The 16,438-nt window shown below is 37.9% G+C and overlaps 1 protein-coding gene across 1 annotated transcript in view; it reads right to left on the minus strand.

The window, feature by feature from the left end:
- Positions 1 to 13,339, minus strand: part of LOC125240517 (adenylate cyclase type 6-like) — a 406,177-nt gene extending 392,838 nt beyond the window's left edge. The window contains exons 1-2 of the mRNA XM_048148409.1: positions 13,336 to 13,339; positions 12,578 to 12,757 (exon numbers count right to left, since the gene is read on the minus strand). Of these exons, the coding sequence (XP_048004366.1) occupies positions 12,578 to 12,757; positions 13,336 to 13,339 (184 nt within the window). The remainder of the gene's footprint in view (positions 1 to 12,577; positions 12,758 to 13,335) is intronic.
- Positions 13,340 to 16,438: the final 3,099 nt, after the last annotated feature.

Consider the following 16,438-nt stretch of genomic DNA (forward strand, 5'->3'; position numbering starts at 1 on the left):
GTTCTTCCTGTCTAGTATAATTAATGCTCTTAAAACGCGTTCAATTTATTGTTTTATGTCCTGAAAAATATGTGAGTTCGAAATTGTGCCTAGTCGGAAAGACCGGCATATAAGAGTAAAGCACCTTTTTTAGGCTTTATGGGAAATAAGTCGAGTTTAAACGGGTGTTGTAGGTTAATTTTAATTATAAGTTTCGGCTTTGCTTTTGTCGGAACCTGAAAAATATGTGACGGTCTTGCCTTATAAATAGAGAAATGCTGATATGTTGAAAATATCAACTTTATTTGTTTTAATATCTACCAAATTACTACTGTTATTACAGAATATCACAATGAACATTATTTTGATACTTATTTCCATATGAAATTACGCGACAACGAGCACTAGACGGTCTTTCCGTACTCAGCGCGTGGGGACGGTTAACTCTCCGAGCGTTAAAAAAAGTGATTTTTATCACATAAGTTCATTTTAATTCACCAAAGTATTACAAAAGCTGTGTAGAATATAAAATTTGCTAGCCCATAGGACCATGCGGATCACTCCAGACTACTTTAATAGTCTAGTTTTATCCACTCAAACTTTATTTCAAATAAAGTATGCCGGTCTTGTCCGCACTGACCTTACTTGTAGCAGGAGACCCTGCTCTTCCAGCGGCAAGGTAGGGGTATACAAACCAATACAATACTCGTTAATTACGTAGGCAAAGAAAGCAGTAACTTAAAAGTATAACTAAGTCTAGGGAGATAATTGAAATTAACATTTCACTATAAAGTCTAGGTACGAGTATTATCGTTCTTCGTCACACGTTACGTTGTGGATATATATTTTGAGCACTTTGTCCGCATCGATATTTAGTAATTTGGTTTTACATTCTTGCGGTTTGAAGGGCGGAGGGCGCATGGTTGGTGAAAAGTTTGAATTGATTTTTTATTCGAAACATTAGAGGAATTAAACTGGGGTTTTTATAGATTGGACGAAATTTCGGCTTTTTCTTTTATTTTAGATGAAGGAATGTTTTCTTTTTTTTTAAATTTGGATGAGTAGGTATAACAGGTAAAATGAATCATGAAGTATTTGAAGCCAGGATACGTAGCCGAATGGCACAAACGCTCTCGAAACGAAACGCTCGTAGATATCTATCTCTATCGCTCTTGCGAATTGGCGCGACAGAGCCAGATTACCTTTCGCGGCGTAACGTTTTCGTTTCGCGTCGTAGAAATGCCATTCGGCTTCGGGGCCAGGTCAGAAATGTATCACTATTCACTAATCAAAAGTTTTAACCCTGTGTCGAGAAATGGCAGCAAAAACACTAACTACATATTAATTAACTTTGACAGTAATTCTCTATATATTCGATCTTCTTTTCTGTAGCTATAGTCAATTAGTTACACATGATTTCTCCTTTATTCATCTTTCGTCTTAAGTTAGGCTCTTTATAATATGAATATAAATGTAAAATACAAAAACACATACAAAACAATATAAAAAACATATAAACACATTATAAAAAACCTAACCTAGGGTGCCAGCAGTGGGGCAGGGCCCAAGCTGCCGGTGGTTAGGGGCTGCAGAGAGAGGAACCGTCGGACTATCCGCGCTGTGTCCAAGATCACCGCCTTCTGCATCTGGCCCTTGATCCAGCCACCTAGCGAGAGTCTCTTAAGAACACGCTTTATTATTAGGTATATTATCACCAGACTAAAATGGAATTGGGCGGGACGGGTTCCTATTAGGCAGAGTGAAGGCATGTGAACTAAAATGTCAACGAAATGGTGGCCGCTTACAAATGTAAGAAGTGCCTGCATTGGCTCCTTGTGCGGATGACAACCGGAATTGTGGGTCACAACTAGTAATGTAGAAATTGCAGAACATTCCCAAAAAGCGGAAACATTCTTGAGAATGTTCGCAGAACATTCCCGCAACATGCAATTTATTATTTAAACAAGAGAATATACTTGAAATAATGTTTAAATGGGCATAATATAAAACTATATGTTATTATAGGTATAATATTGTCTATAACAGTTATCTATTTTGTTGATAAGTGATAAGTTACCTAAATTAAATTCTCACTATACTTCAGGGAACATTGCGAGTATTGCGACTTTCAGACTTCACAGTTTTAGTCCTGACATTTTTAAATTAGGTACCGAACTATTATTTCTTGATGCCTGTTTTTGGTCATGCCAATATATGTATATACAAAAAAACAAACAAAATAAAAACAAAAAGATCGCTGTCAGGATCGAACCTGAGAACATCGGCATACGAAGCCAGCGCACTACCACGGGACTACGTCTTGACTTGCTGAGTTCGACGAAATTATGGTATAAACTACGAAGTTACTAAGTATTCTGATAAATTCTCGTTCTCGAGAATATTCTCAGAAGTTACCGAAAATTCTCATTAGGAATGTTCTGCAACTTCTCGACCGTGCATTGCTAGTCACAACTAGATGAGACTAGCCCAGGACCAGGGGAATTGGCGTATTGGAAGATATATGGGCGATAAAGGGCCGATATGATGATGATGATGATGAAAGAAGCGCTGGTAGCCTAGCGGTAATAGCGTGCTACTTTCGCGCCGGAGGTCGCGGGTTCGAACCCCGACACCTACCAATGAGGTTTTTCGGAAGTTATGTGCGAAATTTAATTTGATATTTGCCAGTCGCTTTTCGGTGATGGAAAACATCGTGAGGAAACCGGACTAACGGGTTGGATGGTCAGATGGCAGTCGGTTTCATAAAACTTATGTCTAGAAATCTTGGGATTAGTTGTCAAAGCGGAACCAGGCTCTGAGCCGGGACAACAACGCAAAGAGGATGATGATGATGATGAAATTGGCTATAGTATTCTTCCCGTCCACGCCTGGAATACACATGGAAAGCAATGTTTACTCCACATTCAGCCGTGCGGTAAAGTCCCATTGTTTACCTATCGGCGTTTACGGTTTCTGAACCGGAATGTTAACAGTTAGAACAATAGGACAGGGAAAAGACAGGTTTCTTGGGCGAGTGAGATTTTAACCCTTTGAACGCCCAAGAGCCACTATAAATAAAACATAATAAATAAATATTATAGGACATTCTTACACAGATTGACTGAGTCCCACGGTAAGCTCAAGAAGGCTTGTGTTGCAGGTACTCAGACAAGGACAGTCTATGCGCTGTGGCTACTGATTTTACTTTGACAGTAATTCTCTCTATACTGGATCCTCTTAATTCGAACTGGAGCTTTTCGGCTTAATGGATACTGTGATTTCCGGTTCTGTGTAACTGAGCCTTTGCCATGAGTTCTCACATACTTAGTCGGTCCTAAAATTCTGTCACTGGCACCTTATTTTAAAATTTAGAACATAATTTTAAGAAAATGTTTTTGGATTCCATTTCTGAATGTTTGACAATTATTTTAAAACAAAAAGTGTGTAACCGAGAGGACATTAGAGAGTGGACATTAACACTTTCGCTACCAAGAACCCGACTGTCGGGCACACCGCTCGTAGAAGCGTAGCCGATTACATGGGTTTCCCCGTATGTAGCGAAAATGTCGTAGCGCCGCGTAGAGCCCGGTTTCGAAAGTGTTAAAAGAAAACCGAATAGCTTTTTTAGCGTTGCGCCGCTGTGGGCATTCGCCAAGTACCATTTTCAAGATGCTCAAAAAATTTAATTTGTGTACCGTACTATTGATAGGTACAATGAAGTCTCTAGTGTTGAGGACAAAAAAAGAACTGGCCGGCCACGCTCCGTAAGAACACCAGCAGTGATCAAAGCGATCAAGGCCCGTATACGAGTAGTATCGTATTTTATTCTATGTATACCTGTGCTTTTTTAGATCTCCATATATTTTGTTTCAATACTTTTGTATGTTGCCTTCCGTGATTTTTCTCACTTAATGGTCTCACCGGAAGACCAGCGCTGGAAGTCGCGAGCAATATGCTGAGGTGAGGCCATTTCGTGGCTCTTCACATTTTATCTGTATGTCTCGAAAATTGTTTATTGTTTGTGTGCCTACGAATAAACCATTATTCTATTCTTATTCTATTCTATTCTATTCTATAGCAAGAAATCCTGTCCGAAAACAGAAGATGATGGCTTTGTCACTGGTCCCACCAAAAACGTCTAAGCGATGAGCTATCGGCGATGGATACGAACAATAGTTATTTGTTATACAAGGGGGCAAAGTTGTATTTTAACGCCGAGTGTGGAATTGAAAAACGAGCAAGTGAAAGGATTCTATAGTTGAACGAGCGAAGCAAGTGGTTCGAGAATAGAATCCTGAACTTGCGAGTTTTTTAACACACGAGAAGTAAAATACATTTGCACCCGAGTGTAACACAAAACTTTTCCCCTCACTATAATAGCGAGGAAACTACAACGCAAAAAATGCGTTTATCACTGCTTCCAGTAGTTCCACAGGTGGTAAATAATCTTTATTAATAGATTCACCTACTTTTATCAATTTTAAAGCAGTTAATTTGACTTTATTCAAGGTCAAATTACTTTACCCACTAGTAGATGAAATGCGTTTTTACCCGCCGCTGGTATTAAAGGACAAAACACGTGTTTCCGAGCTAGTGAAGGGAAAAAGATAGTCGCTCCCTTGTAGATAACAGAGAGAACGAGCGATTTATATTTCATCGCTCGGCGACAAACACTCGCTCACGCTATCATCGCGTCTCTTTTATTTACACGGGAGCACAGTATAATAAAGAGTACTATCGTACAGTATGGCCACTCCCGCTCCCCGCTGAAAGTGCTGCCCACCCCCTCTCGGTTACATCACAGTTACTGCCTGTCAAAAACGCGAACAGTCGACCTGTCATATTTCACTCATACAAGCATGGTACGCGTTCACCTATACGAGCTTAGACTGTGTGCTAGGAACGCGCTTCTTTCATATATTTGATCGCCAGTGTCCGAGGTGTGACGGGACTGACGGGAGCGACTATTATTTGTTCGTTAGCTCATCGCTTACTCGTTTTTGGTGGGACTAATGCCTGCGTTACCCGATAGTCTGTAAAGCCGTGTGCGAGTGTGTAAAGCCCCTTGTTAGCGCGTGCGACATTTCCGCGTTTGAAACGGGCTTTTTTGATTGGCGATGGAATTTGTACGGCAACTGCCAATTCCAAGAGACAAAAAGTAGCCTATGTCACTTTCCATCCATTCAACTATCTCCACTTAAAAAATTACGTCAATTCGTCGCTCCGTTTTGCCGCGAAAGACGGACAAACAAGCACACACACTTTCCCATTTATAATATTATAATATAATATATATATTATTTATTAACCACTTTGTAGGCTCAAAAACTCACCAAAAGCAAAAAAATGTTAGATATCTCGCTAAGATGACTCGTGTTGATGCTAGTATGTTTCTTTTTCCCACGGATAGTCAAGAGGTTTATAAATTAATTCATAAACTTCGAAATACTCTGCCTCCGTAGGTTATGATGATTTATCCACACAAATATTTAAACACTGTTCTTGCTTTATTGCACCAGTTCTCAGCCATCTTATAAATTTGTCATTTGTTCAGGGAGTGTTTCCTCAAAAACTAAAAACAACATTGATAAAACCAATCTATAAGAAAGGCAATAGAGGTACTTTGGATAAGGATACAGACCGATAGCTCTCATACCAATATTATCAAAGATTGTTGAAAAAGCTATGTATGAGAGAATATCTAAATTTTTTAGCAAATATACAGTGCTCTCCAAGCAGCAAAATGGGTTCCAAAAAGGGAAATCTACCAGCCTTGCTGCCTTTCAAATGGTAATGGAAATTACAAAGGCTTTAGATAAGCGAGCCTCAACGACTGCTATATTTTTCGACATGAGCAAGGCGTTCGATTTAGTAAATGAAGATAATGAATATGTAAGCCATAGATCTGACTTCAAGACTCATACAGTTGGTGTCCCTCAGGGGAGTATTTTAGGGCCGTTACTCTTCCTGGTATATATCAATGACCTACCATTAAGCACGAATCATCATTGCATTCTTTTTGCTGATGATGTGTCTGTTGTCATATCCAGTGAACACAAAAGCAATCACACAAACGATGTTAATACAGCACTTTCTAATATAATAGACTGGCTAAATATAAACAGTTTGCAAGTAAATTTTAGCAAAACCACATAGTCAATTTTGGAATGGGTATGGAGAAAAACAACCAATGACTGTTACATATGATGATCAACAAATTACTGAGTCAGATCATGTCAAATTTCTTGGAATAGTGGTTGATGATATGTGTCACTGGAACCATCATATTGAAGGTGTGTGTAAGAAATTAAATAGTTTTGCGTATGCTCTTTGGCGCTTAACTAAGATTTCAAGCCAAAAACAGCCGTCCAAGCGTATCATGGCTACGTGGCATCTAGTCTGAGGTATGGTATAACGGTATGGGGGAACGGCTCAAATATCCTTGGATTGTTTATAGCTCAAAAACAATGTATACGTGCGATTTGTGGTGTGTCCGTATTAACTTCATGCAGACCATTGTTTAAAAAACTAAATCTGCTTACAGTACCTTGTTTATATATATTTGAAATGTGTGTATTTGTAAAATGCAACCAAACTTTATATACAAAAAATTTTATTATGAATTATGTAACTTTAATACGAGGTACCCTAACAAACTCATATGTCCGAGAACACACACAAGTTTATATAAGAAAAGTTGCTATCCTATGAGTATACTTTTGTATAATAAGCTCCCAGACACTATCAAAGGCCTTACTTTACATTTGTTTAAAAGAAGATTATTTGAATGGCTAAATGAACAGACTTTCTACTCTGTAAAGGAATATTTAGACTACTAAACCGCTAAATCTGTGACATCTCAATTAATTAATTTATTTATATTCGATAATTTGTATTGTTTTGTATATTAATATTTCTATGTAGATATAATCTAGCTTTAGATAGGTATTATTTAAGTGCATGCATAGTACTAGACCTAGGTACAATCTGAGATTTGCATGTCACTGTGTGACAAGGTAGATTGGCTCACTTTATTGTAAACAAACACCTATGTATACCCTATCTTTCGCAAATAAATGACTTATGACTTATGACTTATATTATATGTATTATATATATTTAATAAGTATAAATAGTATGGATTCGTCCTAGTCCTCCTGACCTAGCCAAAGTTACATACAACACGAACATACAAAATTCTAACTTTTATTCAGCAAGTAGCCCACAAGGGCTCTTTGACACGTCAATACACAAACGTTTAAATTACATAAAACATGCTAATATTCAACAACCAATATCTGATGCTGATATAAAAGTCTACTTATTGTCCTTTGAGTCGTCGACTACCCCCGAGCCCTCCTTAGAACTTGTACACTCCTTTTTGCTGTGTACTTAACACAGCAAAAGGGAGTGAACAAGTTTCTAATGGGTTGGCAACGTGCATGTGACACTCCTTGAGTTGCAGGCGTTCATAGGTTACGGTGACTGCTTTCCATCAGACGGACCGTATGTTTGTTTGCCACCGACGTAGTATTAAAAAAAATGTTTTATGGTTATAAGTCGTAAACTAGTTGAAATTCAGATTAGTGATATTTTTAACCCCCGACGCAAAAACGACGGGGTGTTATAAGTTTGACGTGTCTGTCTGTGTGTGTGTCTGTCTGTCTGTTTGTTTGTTTGTCTGTTTGTGGTGTGTGTCAGTCTGTGGCATCGTAGCTCCCGAACGGATGAACCGACTTAGATTTCGTTTTTTTTTAGTCGGGAGTGTTCTTAGCCATGTTTCATAAAAATCGGTCTAAAGTCGCCGTCAATGGAACTTCCAAATAATGTAAACAAACCGCCATTTTGAAATTGTCTCTGAATGATGAATTTCTTAGTGATGCGAAAATACTCTGTCAAATAATGTCCAAATGTCAAGTAAGCGCTCTCCACACTCGCGCGATATTCGATACGCAGAAAGTGTCCACACTCGTGTTCGCGGCATCGGCAAATAAAAGCCATTAACGAGTAAAATAATATTGAAACCGTCAGTACCGACATTTTTTTATTCTTTTACCTACCTAAACAATGATAGTTGGTACAAAGAGTATTGAATCACTACGTGGTTGGTATAGAGCGTTAGTTGGGTAGTGTGTAGCTGGCTTTACAATATCGGCAACTTTAGTCCCAGCCCTATCCATCATAGACAATTGTAGAACTTAAAAGAAACAAAAACGTCATTTTAATTCGTCATAATCATAGATTTAGAATTATTAAACTAGATTGTTTAGTTAGGTCAAAAAGTGTGTCCACATGAGAAGTAATTGTTTGGGCTGGTGTCCCTCTCGCACTTGCGGACAATGTCAACATTATTCAGTGACGTCATCACTGTCATAAATTGGGGATACCAGTCAATTTTCAAAGTTACTACTAAATCTACTAACACCCAATTGAAAGTATTTTTTAATTATACAAATCTTTGATTTACTGGCATCAAAATAATTACATTATAATTATTTTCAAATTTTTTGAAATATATCGAAACCCTAGTTTGAATATAACATTAAAATAAAATAAGAAGTTATAAAGTCAGGTAATATACAGATAAAAATACTACTACTATGGGAACCTCATTAACACTGGCAACACGTGCGAGAGGGACACCAGCCCAAACAATGCCCTCTCATGTGGACCGTTTTCGCTAGTCTGATACGATCGACTTTCTGTTTCAGTAATAAGGTTTAATTTCGTATGGCAAAAAATGTGATTGAGCTGTCCCCTGTAAAGGTCTTTGGTCATAATAACCTAACTTTTAAACCATTTCAAGTTTTTATTGAAATCTCTAGATTAACTTATTAATATAAGGTTTTGCATGTTACGATAATAGGATCGTTTCAGTAATGTATGGTTTCAGTGGTGTTTGATGAGGTAGCGTGAAAATTCAAGGAGAAACAGTAACAAAACAATGTGATGCCGTTTGTTTACATTGTTTAGAAGTTCCATTGACGGCGACTTTACTGTGTTGCGGTCGGGGGTTTTTCAAAATTTTAATTTTGTGATTAGGTTATAATCTTGAATGATCAGGAATACGCTATGAAAACTATTCATTTTCCTAATGTTACACCGTATATTATACTATGTAGCCTACACAGCCTACACAGACACTGTTTGAAATGGCACAGGTTACGATTACAAACATGACACCAACTGTTTCGGTGATCCCCGTGATCCATTTATCCCGACAGTCTCGAGTGTGTAACCCTACCCTCCCATATCGGTACAGGGGAGGGGGATAATCGAATACGGTAGGGAGAGGAAATGATGACAATTTTGCCTAATTATATTTACGGAATATGTGATGTAATAAAATTAGTTTGAAACGGCGTAATATATATTGGAGGGCCTGTAACATGAGCAATATTTTTTTCTCAAACATGCAATGAAATATTGTCTTTACGTTCCTTAAAATGGGCTGGGAAGTATCGCTTTTTGGGCGCAACAACTCGAGAGGACTGTAAAGGGATTTCATATTATTTTTTAGGCCTAGGCCTGCAAAGTAACTTTTTTTTTATAAAATATTGTCCTTTAGAGCATTTTTTATTTATTTCATTGTATGTTTGAGAAAAGCGCTATACATGCCTCGGCGTGAAAACGGATTCCCGGCCTCGTATCCCTAGCCTATATACCCACTTGGCCGGAAATCCTCTTTTTCCCGGCCTCTGATGTAATGTACTATTTCATTTCTCTTGCTTTGAAAATGGGTCATTAATGGTCGGAAAAGTGTGGAGAAAGTGATGTTATTCTGCACTACATTTTGCATATTTAGACCATTTTTTTTTAAGCTGTCCACCCCACTTTTTTTTTGGATTTGGAAATTTTTATGTGGTTTCCACTCAGAATCGCGAGCTCTTTCAATTTTAATAGGAGAAAAAAAGTGTCCCAAGGTTTCTTTCCCATTCCGTTACCATTTTTCATACATTTTGTATGGCGGTAACGGAATGGAAGGTTCGAAAAAATGTATGGAAATCTTGGAACATTTTTTTTCTCCTATCAGGAACGAAAGAGCTCGCGATTCTGAGTATTGATCTCGTAAAAATTACAAAAAAGTGGGGTCAACTTTGAAAAAAATGGCCCATTTACAAAAATGATACCTATTGTTATAATTTTCTAATAACACTTTCCATTTACATCATTTGACTATTTTTTTATATAAATAGCTTTGATTAGATTTCACAAACGTCGAAAAAACTGTAGAAGTTTATTTATACTTAAAATTATATTTCAATAGAATATATGTTTATTTGATTTATTATTATTCGCAATGAGACTAAAGAGTAAAGTATCTATATACAGCGTAAATTTAAGAAGCCTTTAATATACATTAGTAATAACTTTTGCCCGCGGCTTCGCTCGCGTTAGAAAGAGACAAACAGTAGCCTATGTCACTCTCCATCTCTTCAACTATCTCCACTTAAAAGATCACGTCAATTCGTCGCTCCGTTTTGCCGTGAAAGACGGACAAACAAAGAGACACACAATTTCCCATTTATAATATTCATTAATATAGTATGGATATAAAAGTAACGTTTGTTAGTGTAAAATTATATATCACTAGAAGACGCTGACTTATTGGCACACGCTTTATGAAGGATAATAGAATAGACCCTTTGAAAAAAGATTACATAATACTTGTCATAGATACGCCACTCTTTCACGACAATGCACAGTGAGCTGCAAAAGACCACGGTGAATTTATCATCAATTACTTCTAGAACCAATATTACTTACACGCATTTTCCATGACAGTTACTCAATCGAGTAATATATTAGGACGTTACAACTCGTCGTACAGTTGCGTTCAGTTACATGTGTACTATTACGCGCACAAAAATATCTCAACACGCATTTATGCTCAGAATACATAATTATATTATTATTAGAAATAAAACTATGGAAACGGATTAAATCGCGTATAATGAATTTAAAATACATCCCGACGTTTCGAACTCTTACAGCGTTCGTGGTCAACGGGTGACTGAGGAAAAATTAAAATGTGCAAAAGCTACCCACTTACAAGAAATATTAACGAACCATGACCACAAATAATATAGATTTCTAAGGCAGGTTCACACACTATTAATAAAGCTTGAAGGTAGAATTCACCATTTAAATGGCAAATCCCACCACCATCCCAGTCAACTAGCTACTGTAGGCAAATCTTTGTTTCAGAGAGCCCAAAGGATATGTGACGACCAACATTTGACCGCGGAGCTTCGACATGCCAGGCAGGCGCTGTTGGCGAACGAGCTCAAGATACCGCGTGTCAAGCAGAAGGCCCGTTTGAAGATCCCTACAGTCGAGCGCCGGCCTGCAATTCTCCCTTTTGTTAGAGGGGTCACAGATAGGATCAGCCCCATCTTGAAACGGGCTTCTATTAAAACCTATTTCAAGCCTATGAAGAAGATGTCCCAATTCCTGAGGCCTGTGAAATGTCAAACTCCTCTACAAAGCGCGGGAGTGTACAGGCTAGACTGTGAGTGCGGCCTGTCATATGTGGGACAGACGAAACGAAGCATTTCCACACGGGTGAAGGAACACATAGCGGATGTCAAGCACCGTCGGCAAAGGTCTGCAGTCTCTGAACATGTCATGGATAAAGTCAATCATATATTATTATTAGACTTTTTCGAATAATTGCGCTCTTAAGTACGTATAATATAAAAGTGTTTCCAAAAGGGGTAGGCAGAGAACATGAAACTGTTCAGGTTTCAGAGCCACTCTTATCAATTTACAGTTTAAGAGAAACCGTAATTTTGAGATTGCTGGTCCACAATTGAACCCAAATCCCACCGTTGACTTCTACGACACCCACGAGAGGAAAGGTGTGGTGAACTATTCACCACACGGTTATCTATAGGAGTATTATTGACTTTTACATAATCTGTGACATCGACCCTAGCGAGGGAAAATAGCCACTTAAGCGATTTATCCTAACACCGGAGGATGACATATTGAACCTTCGCAACTGGTATTAATCTCCACTCTATTGAATATATGTGAAACAGTAGCGCTGGGCTGGCGGGTTTTTAGGTGGCACAGATATAGCCTACGATATAAGATTTGTCCTTGTAGCAATACAGACTACCAAGTGTTTATAGTTTGTACCGCCTTAACTAGGATACTATCTTGTTCTATTACATTTGAAAATTCTTGCTATGAACGTAAGATTTCACTTACCTTACGTATGAGGGTCTTACTGGTAGCTAGAAGCGTTGGTAGTTGATACTCCATAACTAGGATTCTAGCTGACGAAAAAATATTAATAATCGCAGCTGGTACAATCACTCTAGTGACGTTACAATTTGGCGCCCAGGATTCCAGCATTTCTTATTCATTTTAATTTTTTTTTACTAAATACATTAGGTTTCACTTACCGTAGTAGGCTGTAGGACTCTTCTTGGTCTTGGAGAAATGTTTTATCACTTCCCAGTTGGACATCTTCGGGGCAAGCTGAATCGTCATAGTATCCCAGTAGTTTTAAAATTCTAGCTACGTGACGTTACATTTTGGTGTCCCTTGACCAGGATATTTTAATATTTGGGATTAAAAGTGTACTCACCGCTGTAGGACTCTTCTTGGTCTTGGAGAAGTGTTCTATCACTTCCCAGTTGGACTTCTTCGGGGCGGGTGTGCCCGCGGGGGAGGGGGAGGAGCGGTGCGCGGGCGCGGGTGTCGAGCGACCGGAGTCGTCGCGCGGCGCGCCGCGCAGAGATGCGCAGCGGCGGCCGCGGAGCGCCTCCTGGGGAAAGAAATCCTGTTTAGTCATCTTTAATTGCCGGGGGGGGGGGGGGGAGGGGGACCACAAAACTGGTTAATACCATCTGTTTATATGATTTCTGGGATCTATACAATATATATCAGAAGTCAGATTGCGGTCCGCAATTTTTGCATTCCACTGAGCGTCTGGTCTATTGAAAACAAAAATATATTTGGAATAGCACCATGCTTAAAAAACTGTTTTTTTTTTATTTAAGGTTATTTTGAAACTAAGTCGGGTAGGCGTTTTAAATGATTCACTGGTAGTTTCATTAAACTTAAATTGACCGGTGTCTACACTACTTTGACATCCACCCGCCATTTTTAGTTTTCCGTGATCATGATGCATGTAACTGCTTCGAATTATCGGGAGCGCGATAAAAATCTCTCCGCTCTCAAATCTTCTTTCCCAGTTCCCAGATAAATCTCTTGGTCTACTCTAATGAGTAGCTAATGCTCATTGCCATCCACCCAGTAGGCAATGATGGCTAATTTGGTGCACCTGAAATCACAGAGGCGCCTCTGAACTAAATTCTCCTAAACACCCCCTACGGCCCCTACTCATAGTGAACAGAGTGAAAACCGAAGCTAAATAATTAGGGCAATTTTCGACGATTCTATCCTCCCGGATGGTACAAGTATAGTGGATGGTAATGATCTCTCATTACCAGTTAACCAGCAGGTAATGATAGCTTATTTGAACCGGCTCGAAATTATCTATCGGTGCAATAATACGGGGAGCTAGGTCCAAAATAGGTGTGCAATTTGGAGCAACGAAATTTTACCCGTTAATTTAATAAAGTTATTACAGAAGATGTAAAGAATCCAGTAGGCTAGTTTCCTACTAGACAAATCAGCTTATTTTTAAGAACTGTCAAAACGATTTTCTAATATGGAATCACAATGAAATATTGAGGAGTGACGTCACGGTCAATTCATTAAATTTATATGTTTCTCTTTGACTTATTACATAAATATAAATTATGTTTAAACATAACCACTATCCAAAGTTTTCTTCTAATTATGTGGTGATTTATTTTGTGCACTGTATAATAGTATTTTGTGCAACAGGCGTTTAAAGGAGGTCAAAAAAGACGAGTGGCGTGGGTAACAATTTGAGGCGCCGCCGAAAATTGTTATTAAGATGCCACGAGTATTTTTTGACTCAGGTAAACACCATTGCATACAATACTTTTTCTACGACCATGCACTTAGTTTTTATTAATAGTTTTCTTGAATAACTTTTGTGAAATTTACCTGTATTTTGACGCAAAGGTTTGCACTGTCAGCTCAGCTGCCCGTGCCCAAAGCTTTCCCGCGCACGCGCGCAGTATCGTTATAACTATGCGCTGCCATGGTTACAAAGCCAAACAATGCGTTTTCAGTTTTTTCGATACTGCGCGCATGCGCGGAAAGCCGGCGGACGCTGGCTTTGGGGAATATACTTTTATGTAGGGTTTTAAAGATCTATACACGACCCTGTAAGTGACGAATAACAGTTCGGGAGTAGAAAAAATATTTTATTTCAAGTATAGGAAACTAACCTAGTTCTAAATATTTTATAGAAGTAACAAGTAGGTAGTAAAAAGTAGGTAGTGTTACTTGCCCCCCTATAAACAGGTAGTACAAGTGCCACTTTGCTTATCCTAGTCCTATTTTCATGAATAAATTAATCACAATAGGTAACATGAAACAGTTTTACTACGATATCCAAAAAATGTTGGTCCCTTTTTGTCTTCATATTTGCACAGTATACCTTCATATCTATGCATAGCTTCGCTTGCCTTTATTATCCTAAAAATACGCGCACATTTCAATAGGCATCCGATCTTTGAAATTCGGTTCGGAATTTTTGTTTTGTTTCATTTAAGAACAAAAGATACGTATTTTCTATTTTACAATTCCCCATCGAATTTTCCACGAGCCTTTCATTGTTTATAGTAAGAATTTTCGATATATTTTTTGTTGAATGAGAAATGTTTTTTTTTATGTTTTTTCAGTATAGTTATTGACTTTAGCTCCGGTGCCGCATATTCTTGTTTTGCTGACAATTATTACCTAAAAGGTATATTTTTATTTCGGTGTTGAATTCTTTTGTCTGATTTCATTTTTAACCCCCGACGCAAAAACGACGGGGTGTTATAAGTTTGACGTGTCTGTCTGTGTGTATGTCTGTCTGTCTGACTGTCTGTCTATCTGCAGTTTGTCTGTCTGTCTGTGTGTGTGTCTGTCTGTGGCATCGTAGCTCCCGAACGGATGAACCGATTTTGATTTAGTTTTTTTTTGTCTGAAAGCTGAGTTAGTCGGGAGTGTTCTTAGCCATGTTTCATGAAAATTGGTCCACTATGTCGCGGTCGGGGTTTTTTTTTTTAATTTTAATTTTGTGGTTAGGTTATTAGTGGAGAGTCAAACTGCCCATTCTGTCAAATACTTTTAATATTATAGCCTATTGAGTCCCACTGCTGGGCAAAACCCTCCCCCTCTTCTTTCATACTTTTCTATTAGTAACATACATAATTATACACGGTGCTCGTAAGCACCGCGAGAGATTTTAACAGCATATTCCTGATACCATTTTAAAACTAAAATTTAATATTTACTTTTCTGGATTTCGCGTAGTTTCAGTGTTGTTACCAATTGAAAAAAAAATCTTTTTCTACTCCCGAACTGTTATTCGTCATTTACAGGGTCGTGCACAGATCTTTAAAACCCTACATAAAGGTCTATTCCCCAAAGCCAGCGTCCGCCGGCTTTCCGCGCATGCGCGCAGTATCGAAAAAACTGAAAACGCATTGTTTGGCTCTGTAACCATGGCAACGCCTTAAATACTATAATTACCTATACTTAGTACAAAAGGCATTTTTCACGGCGTTGATATGTCACTATATCCTCATTGATAGATGTCAAAAAGTGAGAAGTAAAACCTTTAAAAAATAGGTTTTTAGAAAAAAAAAACAATATAACTCATTTCAAGTTCCAGTTATATTGAATAACATTTACCTATTTTTTATGTAAAAAACATTTAAAAATAATAAAAAATATATTTTTTCGCAAAATTTCTTTACCTCGTACCTATTTTTTTTTTTCAAATATCTCGCAACACTCACGAGCACCGTTTAAAGTCATGTCATTACCATGAGAATTAAATTAGCACTTCTGTATAAGAAATTTCCTCTATGAAATACTAGCTTCTTCCCGCCGCTTCGCCTGCGTACTAATCTTGTTTTCCCATACAAACTTTGGACCCCTATTTCACTCCCTTAGGAGGTTAATTTTGAAAAATCCTTTCTTAGTGCTCCTCTACACTTTATAAGGAACCTACGTGCCAAATTTAGAACCTCTACGACCAACGGTTTCGGCTGTGCATTGATATGTCAGTCAGTCAGTCAGTCAGTTTCAGTTTCTTCTTTTATATATTTAGATTGCTTTTCATCCACTCCTCCTCATCAATAAATAAGAGTATTTCAATTAAATGTTCCCTTTGAACCCGCTAAAAATAAACGAAATACAAACTTCTCTGAAGTTCCAGAAAAAGAATTATAAACATTAACTCTTAATGAATTTTCATACCTTTCTTCACAGACCCTTATTAACCCTTTTGCCTTTTAATTAAGTAATCTTTGATTGTTCACTGAATATTTTAACAATACCAAAGACATATATA

Source organism: Leguminivora glycinivorella, chromosome Z (genome assembly GCF_023078275.1).
Source record: "Leguminivora glycinivorella isolate SPB_JAAS2020 chromosome Z, LegGlyc_1.1, whole genome shotgun sequence".
NCBI classification, from domain to species: domain Eukaryota; kingdom Metazoa; phylum Arthropoda; class Insecta; order Lepidoptera; family Tortricidae; genus Leguminivora; species Leguminivora glycinivorella.